The sequence below is a fragment of the Kogia breviceps genome, chromosome 4 (genome assembly GCF_026419965.1).
Source record: "Kogia breviceps isolate mKogBre1 chromosome 4, mKogBre1 haplotype 1, whole genome shotgun sequence".
Lineage (NCBI taxonomy): Eukaryota > Metazoa > Chordata > Mammalia > Artiodactyla > Physeteridae > Kogia > Kogia breviceps.
Window position 1 is genome coordinate 25,354,282 of NC_081313.1, and position 22,776 is coordinate 25,377,057.

General features: G+C 38.0%; 1 protein-coding gene across 3 annotated transcripts in view; it reads left to right on the forward strand.

The window, feature by feature from the left end:
• The window catches only part of CDH6 (cadherin 6), a 134,299-nt gene that overhangs the window by 95,269 nt on the left and 16,254 nt on the right, over positions 1-22,776 (forward strand). For 2 of the 3 annotated variants that reach the window (XM_059061033.2, XM_067030829.1), the window contains exons 3-7: positions 11,477-11,771; positions 14,973-15,092; positions 17,096-17,263; positions 19,370-19,557; positions 21,560-21,813. In XM_059061033.2, the coding sequence (XP_058917016.1) occupies positions 11,477-11,771; positions 14,973-15,092; positions 17,096-17,263; positions 19,370-19,557; positions 21,560-21,813 (1,025 nt within the window). The remainder of the gene's footprint in view (positions 1-11,476; positions 11,772-14,972; positions 15,093-17,095; positions 17,264-19,369; positions 19,558-21,559; positions 21,814-22,776) is intronic. The other variant, XM_067030830.1, reaches the window with a different exon arrangement.

Genomic DNA, 22,776 nt, shown 5'->3' on the forward strand with positions numbered 1-22,776 from the left:
ATCTTTACCATGTTCAAGTAGTAGAGAGTATTTCAGGCATAGTGGGCAATGGAAGAGTAGTAGCACAGGGCTAAGGAGTTGGAGCACTTGAATTTAGGGCACTAACATCACCATGAGAACACTTTCCCTAGCGTGGCCATCCAGACACCACACATTTCTCTTCACTGAGTGTTTCCCAGTTATTCCCTTAAAGAAAAAAACAAAAACCAAAACCAAAGCTGTTCAAATTATTTAAAAAATTATAAGCTGTTCCCATGCAATAAAACTTAGAACTAATTAATGAACTCATAATCATTTCTCCTAGAATTGCTCACCATTATTTCCTTGAGCGTGTTACAGAATTCAGTTTAATCATCATTTATTGGACATGTACAAGATGCTTGAGAGTTACGAATTTGAATGAGAAATAGTCTCTCCCTAAAGCAAACTACTTGTTTTATAAAGATATGGTTTTAACTTTTTAGATTCTAAGTAAGAATCTACATAAGAATATTATATCCAATATGCTTTTTACCTTTGAAGAAAAACACATTTGGGGAGAAGTCCATTAACTAGTGAGGAGCATAATTTTTTTAAAATTTCTGCTACTTGAATCATCATGTCTCAGATGTCTGCATTTATCTATTAATATTTTCTTCCAAAGTGTACTTGTCAGAGAGAAAGAGAGAGGAGGCAGGGGAAGTGTGTGTGTGTGTGTGTGTGTGTGTGTGTGTCCTTAGATTTGATAAGTGCTGAAGAGATTACATTATAAGGCAAAAAGTAGGATTGTAATTGGTGAATTACAGTGCCTTACTAAATCAATTTTTGACTGGATATCTGGCTCTCAGCTTGATTTACCACTGGCTTTTTAAAAATGAAAATGTTAGACTAAGCAGGAGCTCAGACTAATGTCTCAGTCTGCCAAAGACCCTGGACTTCCAGAGCCAAGCAAAAGGCAGTAAACAATGCCTTTTTGGGGAAATAACTTCATGCAGTGAATAAACCAAAATGCATTTGTTTAATTGATAAATCCCAAATGAACAATAACATCTATTACAATTTGTACCATTTGTGCCAATAGAATTTACAAATAATTTAGCCTGGGGTCTAATATAATAATATAATGAGTCCAGAAATGTTTATAATCATGGTAGGGAGTGCTTTTTGGTAGTATTCTCTGATGTGAATGAACAGACTCTGGAGTCAGGCAGATCTTGGTAACCTCCCTGGCTCTGCTCTTAACTTTGGATAAGTTACTTAACCTCCCTAACCTCAGTTTCCTCTGAAAAAAGTGGAGAAAATAAAGCTTATTTCCTGGAGTCATTATGAGTGTTATTGATTAACAAACAAAGCATTCCTGCAGTAGCTAACACACAGTAAGTGTTCACCAAGAGCTAGTTTTCTTCTTTCTTCCCTGAAATTCTTGAAGGACCACATGCAGTTCCAGCTCACCTTGAATTCCAAAGGTAAAGAACTACCTTAGTGGGACTTCCCTGGCGGTCCAGTGGTTAGGACTCGGCACTTTCACTGCCATGGCCCTGGGTTTGATCCCTGGTCAGGGAACTAAGATCCTCCCCCCTCAAAAAAAGAACAACAACAAGAAAACTACCTTAGTTTCCTACTGCTGCTGTCATGAATTACCACAAACTTAGTGGCTTAAAATAGTACAAGTTTATTATCTTATAGCTTTGGAGGTCAAAAGTCTGAAATGGGTTTCGCTAGGTTAAAATCAAGGTGCCGCAAGGTGTCTTTCTGGAGGCTGTAGGGGAGGAGCCGTTTCCTTGTCTTTACAAGCTTCTAGAGGCTGACGACATTCCCTGGTTCATGGTCCCTTCCACCAAAGACAACAGCATAGCATCTTCAAATCTCTCTCTATCTCAGTCTCTCTCTCTCTGACCTCTGCTCCATCGTCACATTTCCTTCTTTGACTCCAGCTCTCCCCTACTTCTTTCCCTTATAAAGACCCTAGTGATTACATTGGGCTCATGTGGTTAATCCAGGCCAGTCTCACTACTTCAAAATCTTTATCTTAATCACACCTGTAAAGTCTTTTTTGCCATGTAAGGTAACATAGTCATTGGTTCTGGGAATTAGGACATGAACATCTTTGGGAGAGCCATTATTCTGCTTACCACAACTATTACAGCACTAAAGTTTTGTTCATTTAATAGTTGCCCTGGTACTTTTGACATTACATTCAAGGTATTGAGTGTAAAGGATATATGTCAAGGGAATTAATACATGTCTTCTGAGTCTAGATTTAAAATTCTTTTGCTTTTAGCAGTGTGGTCAAAAATTCTCCTTCACATAACACAAGGTCTGTTTCAGTGCTTATTAAATCTAACGAAGATAAAAGATTGAATTGAGTGGGGTCATGTGGAATCTCTGCAAATGCAGAACACTTTACGGTATTATATGAACGTATTTTTAAAGTTACAAGGTACGCAATGAGGGAAAAAAGATGGAAGGATAGATTAGATAGATAGATGATAGATGATATTGATAGATAGATGATAGATGATAGATAGATGATATTAATAGATAGATAGATATAGGATTCAATCAGTGGTTCTCAAAGGAGGCTATTTTGCCCCCCAGGGGACATTTGGCAACGTCTGGAGACATTTTTGGTGGTCACAACTTGAAAGGTGCTACAGGTATCTAGTGGGTAGGGGCCGGGGATGCTGCTAAACATCTTATAATACACAGAATAGAGTTACCCAGCCCAAAATGTTAATAGTACAGAGGTCAAAAAATCCTGAATTAGGTAGATATTTGTAGCTCAGCCCTTAAAATATTGTTTGGTACAGGATAAACCTCTCATGAATGTCATAGAACTGAATGTAAATATCCAGAGAAAATATTTATGTTGCAGTTAACAGACTAGACTGTGGTGTCAGACTGCCTGGACTCCAATCCTTCTCCCATTGGCTGCATGATGCTGAGAAGTTACTAAACTCTTACCTTGCCTCAGTTTCCTCATCAGTTGAGGTGACAGGAAGAGGGTCATAATGAGTAACAAATTATATAATCTGTGTAACAGCAGCACATTTCCTGGCTCATAGGATGGGCTTCATAAATGTCTGCTATTATTATTTTCCCAAATTCCAGACAGACCCATTGCCAAATGATTGATCATATAAGTGAAAGCTTTAAAGATAAAATACTTACACTGTTCTAAAAATCAATCACATTATTTATATTATATAGAAGGATATAATGTTTTCTGGTCATGATAAGAGGCAACACAGTATAGTCGAAAAAGAACATGGGAGATGGAGGCAGCCTGATCCTAGGTTTTGTCAGAGGAAGAGATTGTCCTGATTCTTTTAGAGCCCATTTAACATATCAAGAGATGAGCCTGGCCAATTCGAATAAAACTTACGAATCCCATTTATAAATGTAGTTACCAAAAGTTACTGGTGCCAGGCTCTGGGCTATTGCTCATTCTTACCCCCCAGTTATCTTCTCAGTTTTTATGGTGGGAATTGGCTCTTCCTCCCACCAAAACTTAAGTGGTGGGGTATTCCTGAAACTGAGGGAGGGATTTCACATTCCTGGCTATTAAACACAAAAACACACAGCCTGTGTGTATCTGAAGTCATTTCTACTTCCCTGAGACAGTGTATCTGAAGTCTGGCAAAGGGGACAGTGGGAAGCAGTGGCAAGTTTGTGGATAAAGGTGAAAACAAAGTGGGTTTTTGCCCGTTTCCCTTTGAGGCAATCATGTGGTGGAGGAGAAGCTCCTTTTAGCTCCTGGGCTTCTCCAGGGCAAGAAAAGTGTGGATGATCTCTTTGATGGTACCTACCAAGGGCAAAGCAACCCTGTGGCTAAGTCCACATTTGCCAAGGGCAATGGAGGAATGATACTCAGACATCAGGGAGTATGTGATACCAAGGAGGCAGGCAGGGTGGGGCTAGTCACCTTGGACCCTGGAGAGCTGAGATGGTGATTCCACTTGCCAGAACCATAGATGCCCCTGAGGAAAGTAATGGACGAGAGCTATTGTCTAGAGACCAGTGGACTAGAGGCAGTACAGGACTGCCCTTAGCTCCAGAAGCCCCGAATTGCCCTCTGGTTTGTGCCATGTGGGTCTCTCCTCTTCATACACCCAGATGTCATCTTGGAATGAATCAGGGGCAAAGAGAGAAGGCAAAAACCAGAAAGACAGGCATTGATTTAAAATGGTTATCTAAAGAGACTGTATTATTGAATCAGGCAGATTTTCTTGGGCTGCACTAAATTACTGAATATTGACTGAATATTCAACCTAATATCGAGTTCCTAATACTCAATGGGATTAGAGCTTGAGGGATGAGCTATTAAAAAAAAAAAGAAAGAAATAATAAGGAAGCTGCATCTTCCCGTGCACATAGGAATGCAGTGTGAGAAAATATGTGACCCTGCACCTCAAGGGAAGGACGCTTCTATTTTAGCTGACTTTATTGCTTTTATTATTCCAGGCCCATACTCAAGGACTTCTCTGATTTTCTCCCACACAGAGCCTTGAAACCATGCCACGTGCTCATACTGGTTGTCAAGCCATTTTTCTCCCCTTGGTGATCCAACCTTCTCCAAGAAGTCTTCCTAAACCATCAAAGAGCTAACGTGTCCCCTGACTCCACCTTGTCCAACTCCCACGTTCCCTCTGTATTGTTCTCTAGCATTTCCTTTACCTTGTTATTCCTAACTAATACTTAATAAGAATACCGAAGTGCCTAATTTCTGCTTTTATTTGCTTTCTTTTATGTATGGGTAAGTATTTCCACGCCTAATTTGCAAAGGTATAGAAGGCAGGTATTAGATGTTTTTTATTCATTGCCTTATGCAGCTCTTCAGGCCAATAAGTGTTTTTAAATGGTCTTGGTTGACAGTTAAACTATATTTTAAATAGAACAATGTTTCTGTGAAATGGAGAATTTTCCATTCATTTTCCATCAGCTTCATTCTTGAAACTTCTTCACCCTTAACAGATGACTTCTGTCCCAGCACTTATAATGGTCAAGGTACTTATAACATCTGCTCTTTTGAACAAATCCAATACAGGTTGTCTTTATTATTGAGGTCTAATTGGTTATTAAAGAAAATTTTTTATATCTGAGGCGATAACTTGAATTCCTCTCTGACTGCTCAGATTAGACAATGTGCTTAGTGTCTGGTAGTAATTGCTAAATTATCTGGCAACTTCAGGAACATATATTCTTGATACATAGAATTATCCTAAAATCAAGTGAGAAAGGGGGTGGAGGACACTAAGATTTATTGATTACCTTCTGTGTTCCAGAAACCTTCATTGATTATTTTTATTTTATCCAATTTTATCTTTATAACATTCATTCATTCTTTCTTTGCAATCATTAATTACTGAAGATCTAAAATGTGCCAATATGTTGGGTGCTGAGAATACGGAAGTGAACCAGACAGGCTTGATGCTTTTTTTATCACGAAATTTGCCATCTAGCTGTTTGCTGACTGAAACATGAAAACAGCTGTGAAATTCTCAAAAAAAAAAAAAAATTGAGAATGTACTGATGGCTAACTGGGGAAGAAATTGGGAGTGTAGAACAGGAGGCTATAACTTAGACTAGCAGCTCAGGGAGAACTTCCCTGAGGAAATCAAGATTACAAAGACCTGATGTATGAATTGGATTAACCAGGTGAAGGTGTTCAAAAGGACTTTACACCAAGGGGACCACATGCAAGGAGGCCTAGATATGAAAGAGTCTAATGTATCTTCAACCAACTGCAGTACGTACAGTACACTAGAACAAAGAGTGTCAAGGAGAGAATGCTGGCTGATGAAGCTAGAGAGGAGCAGAGACTGTGGTGGACTTTGGAGGCCATGCTGAGTGGGGCTGGGGGCCTTATCCCAAGAGTAAAGAGAAAACACTGAAGGATTCAGTTAAAAAAGAGTGGTATCTTGAGAGTTGTTGATGGTGTTGTTTAAGTTCATCTAGTCACAGAAAGGAAAATAGATGGAAAGGAAGCAAGACTGAGTGTGTGTTCAGAGATACTCATTGCAATAGGTCAAAGAGAAATGGTGGTGAATTGGACCAGGGTGGCACCAGTGGGAATGGAGACAAGTAGGCGGTGAGTCAAGATATAGGTAAGAGGTAGAATTGGCAGGCGTTAGGGGCCTAATGAATTTGGAGATGGAGGCAGAAGGAAGGTTCTAGGGTGACTCTCTGGTGGTCCTTACAGAGATGGGACATACAAGAGGAAGAATGGTTTGGGAGAGAAGGTAATGATGTCAACTGGGAAGTACTGAGTGTGAGTTGTCCAAGACTTGCCTGGGAATCACTATATCCTTGACTCTGTATCTCACGAAAATGTCTGTCCTGAGGTTTTATAGAGTTTTGGACATTAATGGCACAGAGATAATAGTTTAATTCATGAAAATAGATAATCTCATTTGGAGAGGGTATGTGAAATGAGGAAAGACAAGGACCTAAGACATAGGCCTAAGGAATATCCACATTTAATGGACAAGTAGAAGAGGAATATCTGGCAAAATTAATTATTTTGAGTTTTGTCTTAAAGATGACCTATGAAAACTATGACAACTTAATTAATTTAGTTGATTAATAGGAAAGTCAGAATTCAGACCCAAATGTTTCCACTTTCAAAATCCACCTTCTGAATACTTCCTGTTTGCGATGTAAGAATAATTTATTGATGCATATCTCTGAGCTAGGCCTTCTGTTAAGCATTTTACATACATTGTTTTATTAATTTTCAGAGCAACCTACCTGTAAACTAAGTATCAGTATTATTCTTATGTAGATGAGGGAAATAAGACTTGGAGAAATTAACTAAGTCCCCCAAGGTTACCCAACTACTACATACCCATTTCTTTCCCTTGCCCAAGACCATGCATGCATTATGATTGTACTAGTTAAGGCAGTGATTCTCAAACTTGAGCTCTCATCAGAATCACCTGGAGGGCTTCTTAAAACACAGATTGCTGGGCAACACCCTTTGAGTTTCTGATTCTGGAGGTAGATGGGGCCTGAGAATTTGCATGTCTAGTTCCAACAACCTGCCACAAAAATATGCTGCCATTAGCATTTTAACTTGTAAAAAAAAATTAATTAAATATAAATATAAATTAGATATAAATTAGTTAACTCATAATAATGATTAACATCCAAATATAACATATTAAAATACATAATATAAAATTTTATTAAAAGATATTTTTATTTACCTACCCCTATGATCTCTGAAACAGAATCTACTCCTAATCCCTGCCATGTACTTCAAGAAATTTCTTCCTGACATAAACTCTACCTAACAAGCTCTTCATGATTTTTACAACATTAAGAATATTTATTAGCATTATGTATACATGCATTATGTAGAGAGATGTATGTATATACACACTCATATATACATATACATATTAAACTCAGTTAAGCTTCAATTTGTCCTAAGTTGATTGTAAATTTATTTTCCCAATTTAAAATAATATTCAATCTATTTAGCACAAAGGTGTTCTCTCTGCTGTAACTCCAGTTTCTACACTTCAATCCCAATCAGACAACATCTTTTTACCACAGCTGTTCTCTGATTCTTATAACATCTCAGATTAGCAATCATTACATTTCTTAAAGAGCCACATTACACTCTATGAGCATATTAGTCATAATCAATTTTTTTATTTCAGCAAAAAAATCACATAATTCCTTCCCTAAGCCCCTTTCAGGCTGTTGTAGGTACTTCCAGATGTGCCATGTAGGTAACCTTCTGTTTAAACTCTGCTTTCTTGTCTCAACGATGCATATGCTTCGAAGATTCAGTTTGGTTACTGACTTAAGACAAGTGACTCAGTGACACATAGGGAATGGGGGGAATGGGGCAGCATTAACTAGCTCCATAAACCACTAAAAATCTGTACAGTTAGTGTTATACCTTTGAATTAGAGACAAAATCAAGTTGGGAGGTGGCATACGTAGCAGGTAAAAAGATACTGGCACTGCTTTGGTGATGCCTGCAATGAGGCCATATCTACAACCCCAGATCCCTGTATTTATTTGTCAAGATGCTACACTTAAAAAAATAATGATAAGTCAACAGAAAAACAAGCAAAGACCAACAGCTCCTTTTGCAACAAAATGCTCCAGGTACAGTAGTAAAAAGTCCTGAGAGCCCCAGATGAAATGTGACTTTCCGAGGGAAGTGGATAATTTTTACTTGATGGTGAATCGTTAAAAGTGGACCAGATGATTAAACTTAATGGAACAGCCACATTAAACTGAAATTAGTAAAAACATGCCTCGGGCAGCCTACAACCTTTTATTTGCTGTTGTTTAACTTCTGCCTTTTACAGTGGCCATGATGAATGACATCACGAAAGAAAAAAATCCAATTAAAATCTAAGAGCTCAATAAACCCCTAATGTCTGCTTGTCACCACCACTTTCACTGATGTCTTATGTTTCCTCTTTTCCCCAAGAAGAGAAAAAAGAACTGGCCTTAGGGGGGTTCAGTGGAAGGGGAGCAGAGGGGGGAAAGAGCACACAAAGTCTTCTGGAGGTTTCTATTCTGTGCGCTCCATCAGATGCAGACACTGCACTGGGAGGGGGATGAGGTTAAATTGTTTTATTATTATACAATGCCTGAGTGAAGAGATGCATTTTCCCACTAGTTTTCAAATATTGATAAATCAAAATTGGGATCTGCAGAGCAATCCCTGTTCACGCTCTTAGTTGGCATCTCCACTGCCCTTTTATATTGTCTTGGTATTTGTTCTATAAGTCATTGAAATGGTCTCTCCTGACAGCTAAAAGTAAGTTTCTGATAACTTTTACCTGAATAAATCTTGTGACCCAATGTGGTATTCACCTACTAATTGTGCAACAACTACATATTGAAAGTGATGAAAGAACCAGCTGAGGGAAGTCTATAATCTAGTGGAATGCAGAATATGATAAATCATGTGGAAAGATAGCAGTGGCCACCTGATAGAAGAATACTGGCTTTTGATAACAGATTTTACCTTAGAGATGCCATGTGTTTGTAAAATTGGGTTTTTCAAAGTCCTCAGAACAAAGTTCTCAAAGTCAAAAGCAAAAATCTGTTTATTGTGAACTAAGAGCTAATAATAGTGACAATATCTTAAATTTGGAAGATACTTTATAATTTATAAAACACATGCTTTTATCACGTGTTTATGTAGGAATTAACATAGTATTTGTATATAGTATTTGTATATAGTCTCTTAGTGCTTCACTACAGCCTTGTCCTGTAGCTCAGTTATCCTCATTTTCTGATAAGGATCCCAGGGCTTGGAAGTTAATTGACTGTCCTCTTGAGAGAGAGAGAATGAGCAAGGCCCACACTTGGGACTCCTGGTGTGGTGCCCCCTGCACTGTGCTAGGCTGCTGACCATGGCTGCCCTAGAGCCAGATCCAGTGGGCAGTGACATTGGTTTCATAACTCATGAGTTAATGAAATAGCTTTTTAAGAGCTCTCTTCAGTCATTAGAATTTGACGATGGAGAGTTAAAATTTTCCCCAGTGACTCTTTCTGTGTAGTCAGGGTTTCAACGTTTTCTTAGCATATCACATTACACAAATCATGGAGTGCTCTTGTTTTACATTTCTTATTGCGTTTGTCTCACTTCTAAGCAATTTCCTCCCTGTTGGCATTTATCTTGCATGATTTCTGTCAAATTGCTTTCAAGGCCACTAATTGTATAAATAATATTCTCTTCCTCAAACTCTGCTATTAACTAGTGATAGCTGTGTGGCATTAGACACAGTTTATCTCTCAAAATGAGAAAGATGCATGGAATAATCTATAAGCCTCTTCTTGCACTCAAGTTCTAATCTGACTCTCACATGAGCTGTGTGATTTGGGAAACACTACATATAGGAGCCTCAGTTTTCTTGACTCTTGCAGTGATGGTTGTAATGAAGGAAAGTACAGTGTTTATTGGAGGCAACAAGCAAGGAGAACGGGCAGCTCATGCTCAAAAGACCCAAACTCCCCAGTGGCTTTCAGGAAAGGGTTTTTGAAGGCAACATTTGGCATGAGGATTACAGCTCATGGACCTTCTTCTGACTGGTTGATGGTGAGGTAACAGGGTGATGTTTCAGGAATCATAATCATCAACCTTCTGAATCTGGGGTCTGCATACTTGTGGTAACATGTAATCACCATCCTCTACCTTGTGTGGGGGAGCTTAGTTTCTGCAGAACTCAAAAATATATGTCAGATTGTTATGTATATCTCTTCAGGAGGAACTAGGACTCTGTTTTATCACTGAACTATTTGCTTTTCCTTTGTTTCTGCATTCCCTCACTTACCTAATTAGTACTGCTTGAGTCTGCTCTTTGGAACTCAGGAAAGACCTAGGAGACTAAAGCCTTTCTCCACAAATGAGAAACAGGAAGCACAGAGGGGCTTTTGTACCCAGGAGGGCCCCACAGGGTCATACTAGCCATTAAAGCTGACTTGTCTGTATGTAGCTGATACTTACAACTGAGACCTGAAAACAGTTCTCCTTGGTAAAAAGCACTTTTTGAAAAAAATTGTGAATAGGGTTAGGTTATTGGAAGACCTACTGCCTAAACTTTTGCTGAGGTGGGGAAAAGGGAACTAAAGAAACAACAGGGAAGTCAATAGAGTGGATATAAAGTTCAGGATAAGTAACCCACGGGCTACTTTTCAAAGTTAGGATCGCCCTCTTCACTTCAGTGGTATCTTCATGTTCATTACCACAACCCTTTACCCAGTAATCTTTTAGAAAGTCTTTTCCAATATTAAACTAAAATATGTGTTAAATATTCTTTTCCAATTTATCCTGTAAATCTATCTTATTCCAATTTATCTTGTAAATTCTTATTGCAATTTATCTTGCAAATTCCCTAGTCAGGGTGGTTTCAAGGCATTGTCCCTGGCAGCACTTAAGATGTTTCTCAAACACTTTGAGTTGAATTTCATAAATAAATTTCACATCTTCCTAGAAAATTGACTATAATCTCCATCATATTAGAATCAAGAAGATTGACTAGCTTTCCTAAATTCACCAAGATAGCAACGCGTAGAGGCAAAATGTACACTCTGATTCAAAAACCAAAATCCTTTTCTCAGTAGTACATTGCTTGTCTAGTGTATCTGTGTACATAAAAGTGAGGGGGAGAGTGTATTAATAGTTCTGAAAGCTGAAGTGAAAATAGTTTCGTTCCAGCCAGGCCTATATGTCCTTGGGCATCTTACTATTGCTCTGGCCTTTAGTTTTCCATTCTTCAAAATCAGGATTACTAAATTTTATCCAAGCTCTGTTCCACTTCTGGAAATCTCCGTGATTATAAGGAAACATGTTCATTAACAAATGGCATTTATTACTGAGGATTTAATAGTAAGAGAAAAAAATCTGCGACCCTTAGGAAGACTTGAATGAAAGCTAACATAGCATTGCATCATAAAGACAAACAGTTTAGGATCACATACTTGACTTTTACTTTCTTTAATTTTTTTTTTTCTACACTAGTTACATTCAGACCAGGATAGAGGAGATGGATCACTTAAATATATCCTTTCAGGAGATGGAGCAGGAGATCTCTTCATTATCAATGAAAACACAGGGGATATACAGGCCACCAAGAGGCTGGACAGGGAAGAAAAACCTGTTTACATCCTTCGAGCTCAGGCCATAAACAGAAAAACAGGGAGACCCGTGGAGCCCGAGTCTGAATTCATCATCAAGATCCATGACATCAATGACAATGAACCAATATTCACCAAGGAGGTTTACACGGCCACTGTTCCCGAAATGTCTGATGTCGGTGAGTGAGATGTGATTCAACCATTTCCTCTAGTACATCAAATGAATAACAGGTCCTATGAGTGAAGTTTGCTGAATTGAATGAGCTTAGCTGCTAAATTCTAGAAGCATTGTGTTTCAAACAGTCCATTTATGTCCTTTTTGTAAGTGCACCGGTGTCTCCTAATATTACTCTAGTCTTATTATTTTTAAGAAAACAGCATTTCCTCTAGTGATTAGGGTATGAAAAGTGGCAGGGTGAGAGGGGGAGGGAGGAGAAACCATTTCATCTAATTCCTCTCCCACTCAAAATGCCCACTTTATTTCTTGGACTGAAAGGCAGCAGCCCTCTTTATTTCTCTTAGCCCATAGCAGTATTAGGCTTCAGGTAAAGATCTCCCCAATGGAAAACAAAAGCCCTGAATTTACAGTCCAGACTAAGGAGTAATTATATTTGAGAAAGAGACTCAAAGAAAACATTTTTTAAAATCCATAAACAATATGCAGACAATGTCTAGAGGATATGTTCTTTACTAAGTGGTAGAAATTAAGAGACTTTCATGACATTAATATGGTAAATTAATATTTTGTGCACAATTCTACTACCAATTTTAAAGTTAATACATGTGCATTTAATTTGCTTAGATTGCGAAAAGGTAAATAGAATTTAAGTTAAGAAAAAAATCCTACTGACATTACTGTCAGCTACATTAAAACACTTCAGGGGAGACAATGACAAATGTTCAACTATTGTGTAAAGGGTTATTTTAAGTTGTATTCAGTGTCAAGTTCAAAAGGGCTAAATTACGTAATAAAAAACATTTCCATAATTCTGCGAGTCAGATATCAGAGACATTTCAGTTCACAATTCTAAGACTTGGAAAATACACAATCTACAGAAATGATTATAAAACATCTCAGTTTTTTCCATGAAGAAGTTACTCATCTCATTACTTGAAGTAACTTTTTGTTAGAAAAATCACAAACCACCACCAAAGTTAAGAGGAGGATTAGAATTCTTTTAAGAGGAAGATTTGTTAGGAAGAATATTTCTCCTCTACGTGGTAAAGGGCAGGAAGAATTAATGAAGGATCGCCTGGACATCAGCACCACGCAGGGCAATTCTAACCAGATGTGCAAAGTGTAACTGCACAATATAAGGGGCAGCATACTCTTGAAGCCATTATAGAATTAAATATGTTTTATAAATATTTGAGGGTAGCTGGCAGTAACACGTCTTGAGGAAGAGAAGGCTTTTTCCAATCTGCACACAGGCACAATTATGTTGACATTCATTATTATCATAAATTAACATGTCATTATTGTGATAGTAAAGGCATTCCAAAGGAATTACATGAAGGTAGTGGGACAATAACAAGGTAGTAAAAATGGACTTCGGTGTCAAACAGACCTAATGAAACTATCCCCACTAATAAGCAGCAATGTGGCTTTAGGTAAATAAATGACTTGATGTCTCTGATCCTCCAGTTCCATGTCTATAAAAAAGAAATAATAAACATCAACTCCTAATCCTTATCATAAGAATGAAAGGAGAAAACAGGTGCAGAGTCCCCAGTACCACATCTGGCAACTAATAGGCACTCAAAATATCCAGATAACCATATTCTAAAAGCAATCAAATTTTGTATTGATGTCAAATAAGAACGTAGGTGTTTGTTGACTTCTACTACTCCTCACTTTAAAATCACATCTCTTGGGCTTCCCTGGTGGTGCAGCGGTTGAGAGTCCGCCTGCCGATGCCGGGGACGCGGGTTCGTGCCCCGGTCCGGGAAGATCCCATGTGCCGCGGAGTGGCTGGACCCGTGAGCCATGGCCGCTGAGCCTGCGCATCCGGAGCCTGTGCTCCGCAACGGGAGAGGCCACAGCAGTGAGAGGCCCGCGTACCGCAAAGAAAAAATCATATGCTCTCATTTTCCCTACACACCTTGTCAAATTACAAGGACGGGTGCTCTATCTCATGCATCAACATGCTACATCCAGAGCATCCAACCCTGACACAGTACACTATATTTGTTCAATAAATGGAACTGGTTAGATATTACAAAAGCAATGTAAAAATTCTAATATTCCCTAAATGTGACTTCCCTGCCCTGTTCATGGACAGGAGAATTCTAGCAGTATGCTTACTCTTTGTCTAATATGAATACCAAAAGTCAGCCATAAAATGATCTTAATCAGAGGGTCTTACCCTTTTTGGAAGTCACAGACCCCTTTGAGAATCAGATAAAGTCTATGGAACTTCTCATTGTAATATACATGTAGGCATACACATAAAAATTTGCATGGAATTTCTTGGGTGTTAGGGATACTTTGAAGGGTATTATTAACTGTGGTCTCTAAAATAAGAATGCCAATCTAAAACAACATAGCCTTCTTTGTACATTTAATTATAATCATCTTTTGGGATTATAAATTCTGGATGTGTATCCTCTGCTATTCCAATTAATTCTTTATTTAATCCAAAACTACTTCTCATAAGGTTCAAGGTCTTTCAGCCTGTTAGAATTATCAGATAATCACTCAGGATGCTTTTATTTGTAAGTAACAGAAAACACAATGCAAATTACTTTAAGCAATGGAAGTATTGGTCACATTACTTAAGTCCAAAAGTAAAGTGGACTTTGAACATAGTTTGATTTGTGTTCTAGATATTTCTCTGTAATTTTCTGTCCTATTCAGCTTTGTCCTCAGGCTAGCATTGCTAAGATCACAAAATAGCTACTGCATTTGCAGGCTCCACATCAGCACATTATAGTCCAGGAGTAAAAGCACCTATGACACAGCAAATTTCCAGCAAAATCACGAATGGCCCCCTGATTAAACAATACCTACACTAATCCTTGTAGAAAAAAATAGTGCAAGATGCCAATAGATTTAGGCCTAGATAACTTGAAAGAATTGCTGTAGCAAGAATCCAATCAAATCTCACCCTTGGAAATGGGTTGGAATCAGTTACACCCAAAGTCATGATCATTCCCGTGCTTCCCTTTAATTTAATCCTTAAATATTTATTAATATTGATCACATTCCTTCAGAGTGAGAAACCCAAGGCTTTTTAGCCTAGCATCCCACTGTAGTTCTTCAATCCCTTGCCATGATAGTTTTGTATAGAAGTAAGATTGTGCTTTTTCCTTATGTGTGGGTATCAAGGACCCGTCATTAACCCTTAATTTATTTTCAATTCATGTTTCTGTCATTACAGGCACATTTGTTGTCCAAGTCACTGCAACTGATGCTGATGATCCAACGTACGGAAACAGTGCTAAAATTGTCTATAGCATCCTACAGGGGCAGCCCTATTTTTCAGTTGAATCAGAAACAGGTTAGAATTCCTTTTGTATCTTCTTTTTACAGTCTGTAATTTTAACTGACATGCTCAACTGAGCTAGCATATTTTTTAATAAAAACAGTGTGATTGAATTTTCTTAGATTCATCTCCCAAACACCAGTGATACACTTGTAAATATGACATCCAGATCATTTTAAGCAAGAAATCTGACAATGGATCATTCATCCACCATGTTTATTCAGAGGAGATTCAGAAAAATTACACATTGTTTTATTCTCTTTTCCAGTTTGAGATGAAGCTAAAAGGCCAACCCCTTCTGATAGCCAGTAAGGCTGTTTACACATATTCTGATTCTTCTTTTTCTAGTTATTTAGTAGGATTGCATCCCTCTACCCTGCTGGGAAGCTAGATGTAGCCATGTGATTTATTTGGGCCAATAAAATGTGGCAGTGATACGAGTCATATCCAAGCAAAACTTTTAGACCTGGTGCACAATCCACCATGTTCCCTTCCTCTTGCCACAGTGATCATGGATGGAAACCAGTATCGAGTGGGTCTCCAGCCTGAATGTCTAAGGGTTTTCATGAGCAGAGCTTCTTACCGGCCTGCACAGAGCACTACAGTTCTGTTAAACCACTGAAATGTTACTTTTGTTGTCACGTTGTCTAGCTTATCCTAACTGCTACTGCCCTAAAAAACAAAATGGATTGCCTTAATGGAATCCTTTTTCAACATCTCATTTTTCTGCACTATCTCCACAAAGTAGCATACTATCTTATGATGAACTTTTTAAAAATAAATATCACTTGTATTGTATAGTAAATTCTACACATATTTTTGCTGTCATAAGAGGAGTAGAGTTCCTTTTATACGATTTTTAAGCATCCATTATTGTTAGTAGAAATCAAAACCTTTCTAGGTTACTACATCCAGTTGGAAATCGATGTGAGAGGTGCAATGAACCTCAGTGAATCCCAAGGAAAAAGAAAATGTTGAGTTTAAAAACAATGAGGATGAAAAATTAAAATTATTCAACTTAAAGGACAAGAGGCTAAGGTGACCTCCTGTGTTTAAATAGAGAAGTACTATTATTTGGAGAACAGAAAGCAGCTTCACTTTCACTGAAGCCAGCACTGCAGCAATGAAATTGAGGTATTCATTCCTACCTGTTGTCTGAGATATTCTTGTTAAAAATAAAAAAAGATATTTTCAGCTTCACTAGTCATTAAGCACTGGAATGTGCCACCTGAGAAGGTTATAAAGGCTTCTCCAGTGATTTTTGAAAGAATGCTGCTAATTTAAGCATAAGCCTTACATAGAAATTAGACGAACCTTTAGAACTTCTTTAATTATTTTATAACTACCTAACAACAGAGATAAATTTTACCTAACTGAAGAATGTTGGTCACTTCTGGGACCTGTTGAACTAAAGTTCACATCAGCTTTAGGGAAAAAATTCTCTAGGATCGTACAAGATGACCACTATGAGACAACTGCTGCTGTGTTTTTATAAGACCACAGTTTTGTGGTTTAGAAGATCCTCAGAACATTCATTATGGTGGGTGTATTTGACGAGGAGTTAGTAAATTTGGTAATGTGAAACTCAGGAGTCAGTTCAAGTATATATGACTTTATTAATTTCCTCATAATACACCTAGTGTCCTTTACCAAGGAGCTACAGTCGTATAGCACTGTGCCACACGCCAAGTTATATTTTGCTGTGTCATCTTATAACACTTAATATTTATACCACTTACAGTCCGCACTATTGCAGGATGTGACTTATACTTGTTTTCATTCTCCTTGCATTATAGGTGTATTTTTTTAAATGTATCTATGTAGCTACCTCCCCTCTGTGGGTTTTATTTCCTTCAGTACAAAGGCCACCTATAATCAATCATCTTTGTGGTCACCCATGACATCTGCCTAGTGTTATGCATATTGTGGGTGACAATCTATGTCTGTTTGCATAAATAAGTGATTTTGTAAAGTATTGTTAATATATCCCTTTCCATTTCTGAACTTCATATCCATAGGTATCATCAAGACAGCCTTGCTCAACATGGATCGTGAAAACAGGGAGCAGTACCAAGTGGTGATTCAAGCCAAGGACATGGGTGGCCAGATGGGGGGACTGTCTGGGACCACCACAGTGAACATCACGCTGACGGATGTCAATGACAACCCGCCCCGGTTTCCCCAGAGTAGGAACATTTGATCGAATGAGTGTCTTCAGTGCACTTTTGTAAACTGTAACTTTAAGAATGATACTTATTTCCCATTATTATTATTAATTGCCAAAGTTAGTGAACTTAGTAAGAACTGGCGCATTTATTAAAATGAGTTGACAACACTGACGCTCAGTAGATGTGAACATTTATCGGTAATTAGCTGAGTGATTGTCTGATATGGCTGTTATTATAAAAGCAGCATCATTGTTTTATTTTTCCGTATTAATAAGACCACCACAGGCATAAATATGCTTGTGCAGAACATATGTATACAAGCATGCTGCTGTTTGTTAGGAAAAATTTGACTTTATATTTTGTGAATTTAATCAGGCATGTAATCTCCCTTAAGTCCTCATGAGGCTTTGCAAAGGGAGGACTTGTCATTATACTGTTTCTAAAAATACAACTGTGGAAATAACTGTGTACTTCATCCACTTGTAATCATAAATCGTTTTCTACATTATGGTTAATTGAGATACCAAAAGTCATCTCTAAAATCTTTAATGCTCAGGATTAGGTAAGAAGGAAGATAAAGGAGAAACCAACATTCGTAAATGCCCACTCTGTCTCAAGCAGTACCCTTGACCCTTTCACTTAGAGACCTCAAGTAGGTACTGGTTTTAATGTCGTTTTTCTTCCAGGATCAAAATTCCTTTCTGACTATGATTTCCTAAGAAAACTACCTGAATCCTGTCTTCCAGGAGAAAATAGCTGCCATCATTAAGTAGAAAACCCACTTACTCAAGCGTGGCCCTTTTGTAAAGCTGGTCAGCTAATACGGGCTTCTTTTATAATGGAGATACACACCGATCAACAGGAAATAGTTTTATCTTGTTTACTTTTTTCAAGTATTTTAATCACAGTTAGTTAAATGCAAAAACAGAATAGCTAACTAATTTCTGATTTAACGGGGAGAAGAAAGGTTTTATGAACCCTAAAACATCCCCCACAGAGGCCTGAAATGAAAATATCAGGATCACCAGCACTTTTCCCAGAAACCTCCTTTTCCATATGGGGATGTCTTGGGGAAGGATGACAGAAGGATTACCCATACCACGGGACCTTCCCCCTCTGTGCTCTCTCCCTGAATAAACAGACTGTGATCATTACTGTGTAATGTCCCGAGGCAAGGGTCGGGAGAATATAGAAAGGGGCTGGAGCCACCCAAAAGGGAAGTGGAATACACTAGAGAAAAACTTGGCATGTTTTATCGTTTTACGAAGGATGAGCTCAATCAATACTTAGTGGATTAAATATTGTTGAAGGACTATATTTTAGTTGTGTCATCGTCTAAATTTTTTTCCAAAGCAATTTGTGTAAATGGTTGGCAAAATGTAATGGGTGAGAATAGAGTAAGTTTTGTTTTTTACTATTTGTCTGTTCCTAAGCACATGCTGGCCTGACAGATCTAATTGAAACTCACATGTACTCTCCTTCAGCGAATTTTCCAACATGAGAAAAGTTTATGTGTAGTTTTTAAATTAGTAATATAAATACAAGAATGGGAGGAATCTATGCATAGAAAAAACACTAGTAAAATTTAAAGGAAGAAATTAGTCAAAATTAGAACAAATTAAGAGCTTTTTTCTCAATGTATTTATCTATATCCCTACATTCTTGAAGTGCTGTAATTTGTTTTCACCTTCAGTTATTATTAGCAATGACAGAGCTCTTTTAAAGAACACCTAGTAATTGGCTTAAAGTCACAGTTCGGGTTAAATTCTTTTTTATTCTTTCTGCTAGATTACATTAACGGGGTCTTCGCAACCTTCTGTGCCCTCCTTTTACAGTTCAGACTTTCTCACAATCACACCATAAACTTGGAAGCCTACTTACAGGACAAGAAAAGCGTTTTCCCTTTGCCACGAGACAGGTCATGAAATAGAAGAAATATTCTTAACAATCATGAAAGTAAAAACGTTAAGGAGACTAGGGCACCATTAATTATTTTAAGAAAAGCACAGATCTGCCTGCATCCATGGTAATGTCTGAACGAACTGCTAGAAAATGGGTTTTGTTTTTAGTATGATGGAGTGTAATTAGTCTGTGTTTGACTTATTTCTGTCTGGTGCTTAACAGGTACATACCAATTTAAAACCCCTGAATCATCTCCGCCGGGTACACCAATTGGCAGGATCAAAGCCAGTGACGCTGACCTGGGAGAAAATGCTGAAATTGTGTACAGCATTACAGAGGGAGAGGGGCTGGACATGTTTGATGTCATCACCGATCAGGAAACCCAGGAAGGGATTATAACTGTCAAAAAGGTAATGCATTTTAAAAAATACCACACAAATGAAGGCATTTACTTTTCTCTGGTCCCCAAGTAACTGGGGGCAATGACATCTCACATGAACGTTCCTCTCAAGTCTTGTTTTATTAATTTTCTTTTTAAGACCTAGTCTAATTACATTGAGAGTTCTTTGGTTGGCTTTCAGGGGTCCTCAATAATCTTATACATTCATGAATTCCAAATTTTCAATAAATTTTTATTAAAAACTTCCTAAGTAAATAAACAATATAAACAAATGATATATACAAAAAATACATGAAATAAATAATGTAAGTGAAGAATAAATTTAAAAACAGTTCCAGACACTGTTCTAGGTGCTGGAGGTGCAATAGTACGTTCAACAGGATGGTCTCCCCTCTCAGGGAACCGCTCCCATGGACAAGAAAGCAAATAAACAAAGAAATGTGTAACTACAACCTCTGCTACATGCTTTGAAGGAAGAGAATAATACAAGCAGTGCTAAAGATGGTTTGAATTAGAGAGGATATATGAAGACCACAAAAATAAAGTAACAAAGTTTCCTGCAAGCTCTTTAGCTACTTTTTGGAACACAATAATAAAGTTTTTATATTCGAAATTCCTATTTTCCCCATGTACTTATTCACTATTTAACCCCCAGAATTGTTTGGTACCACGGAGCAGTATACTAAAATATGGCAAAAATTAAAAACCAATAAACTGTGTGCTTCAAAGCTAAAAATAATATCAGTTTGGGTTACTTTTTTTAAAGATTTCACTTTTATCATGTATGGTGTAATATTTTCTCTCTCCTGTCGCATATTGTTGTATTTGCTGGTAAATATAAGCGTAAGTAGATGTAAATAAGAAGAAAAATTTTCCTCTTAAGCTTTGGATTACATGCCTTAATATCTGGAAACACAATAAAACATGTTTAAGTGACATTCAGATCAATGTTTTATACTATAATATAATTAGGAAGCCCATTTAGTGTGCATTAACCTTTTTAATATTCTTGGTGCCTTATCAGATTCAAACTGAAATTTTGCCTAGCCAACTAAATCACATTCACTAACGTCTTGATTAATTGTGTTTCTTGTGAGCCCTTGTCATATTATCATCTAAAACTAAAAGTCAGCAACAAGCATTTGGGCTCACTATGTCTCCAGATACTTCTCCTAAAGACCTCTGACAACAATGATCATTACTTCCTTTGGCAAGTAATTAGCCGGATGCCCTTAACAGGATATCACTTGGAATATCTTATCAACTCATGCCAAAAAAAACCCCATTTTTAATCTATTTTATCTGAATGAAGAACAGGGAATCATGCTGCAAACCAGTGGTTCTCCATCCTGGCTACACAGTAGAATCACTAGGGGAGGTGTTTAAAAAGTATAGATTGCCATCCCCACCCCAGATATTTTGGTTTAATGGTCCAGGGTGGGGCTCAGATATTGGCAATTTTTTAAAATTAAAAAAAAAAAAAAATTTGGCTGTACCACGCAGCATGTGGGATCTTAGTTCCCCGACCAGGGATCGAACCCACACCCGCTGCAGTGGAAGCGCAGTCCTAACCACTGGACCTCCAGGGAAGTCCCTTGGCAAATTTTAAGCACTCATTAGCTGTTCAATTACGGCCAAGTGTGACAACATCTGACACAGAAGGATCTACTACATATTTGCCAACCTGCCCCTGGCGAGGCTCCCTGTAGTCAAATATGAGGATTTTTTTTAAAGGGGGCCTGTTCTTGGTTCCCTCCTGCTTCTAGGTTCCCTCTCCTGCCCATGATAACCTGCACCCCCCGGTGCGTGATTTCAGCCCACACTTCCATCAGGATTGTGTGGTATCTGAACTCCAACGTCTTTACCCAACATCACGCTGTGTAGTGATGTCTCAAAGCAATATGATCACTTTCATTTATCAGTGATTTGCACTAAAAATGGCTCATGCCTTGGCTTTCTGTGTCTTGGCTGCTTTAAATATGTCACTTCTTCCTCCCTGCACCCCCCGCAAGCTCTTGGACTTTGAAAAGAAGAAAGTGTACACCCTCAAAGTGGAAGCCTCCAACCCTCACATTGAACCCCGCTTTCTCTACCTGGGTCCATTCAAAGATTCAGCCACAGTTAAAATTATGGTGGAAGATGTAGACGAGCCCCCTGTCTTCAGCAAACTGGCCTACATCCTACAAATAAGAGAAGATGCTCAGATAAATACGACAATAGGCTCAGTCACAGCCCAAGACCCAGATGCTGCCCGGAATCCTGTCAAGTAAGCACACTTCTGTGACATATCTCTTCCATAAGTTTGTTGATTACTGTTCAAATATTCACTTGTAAGTTGGAAAAGAGGAATTCCGTTTTTCCAATTCGTTTTGTCTTCCTGAAAAACTACTTTAAAGTACCTTTACTAACTCTGCTCTCCTTGCTCAACATAAAATACTATTTTAGCAACGATGTAAACCTAAAAAACTCAAAATTTGGGGTGAAAAAACATAAAATGAGCTATAAGGAGGTTACTGCTTACATGGAAGTGTACAAAGTAATGCAGGTCTGGGATTTTTTTTTTTTTTTTTTTTTTTTTTTTTAGGTCTTAGATTTGTCAGAGATTGGTGTGGAACGGAGAGAGCATTTTTAACAAACAAGGCGCTGTGCATGAAAGTCAGTTTTTCAAGTGTGGGAGAACCCACCATGTAACACTTATAGGCAGAATTATGCTCCATTTGGATGCATAATTTTTTTCTGTTGCAGACATGGATAAAAACAAGCACTGTTTGATGATATATGTCTGTGAAATCCTGGGGAAATTAAATCAATAGAGCTGAATCCAAATATATACTATGTAAGCAAGCTCTATTTTCCCTGTACTTTCCTTACACCTTCATTGTAAATCATGTTGTAAGAAAGCCTCATTGCCCTTTGAGACCACTGCTGCTTAAGGGTTCTAGAATCTTATCATGAAAGCACTGGAGTCAACGACTTTGAGCCTTTACCAGTAGCTTAGTTGACTAGATGAGAAAAGTGCTAAACCAGAACATTATTGTGTAAATTATTCCTCATGAAGAAAGTAAGCAGGCTGAGAAGCTGTACCAGTGAGTCTACAGATCTCTTCTGATCAGGGCACTTGCCGTGTGCCAGCCATGTTCTAGGCACTAGAGATATGACAGAGAACAGTACCAAGTCCTGATCTCATGGAGCTTACATTCTAACTGGGGAAGACAGAAATAAGCAAATG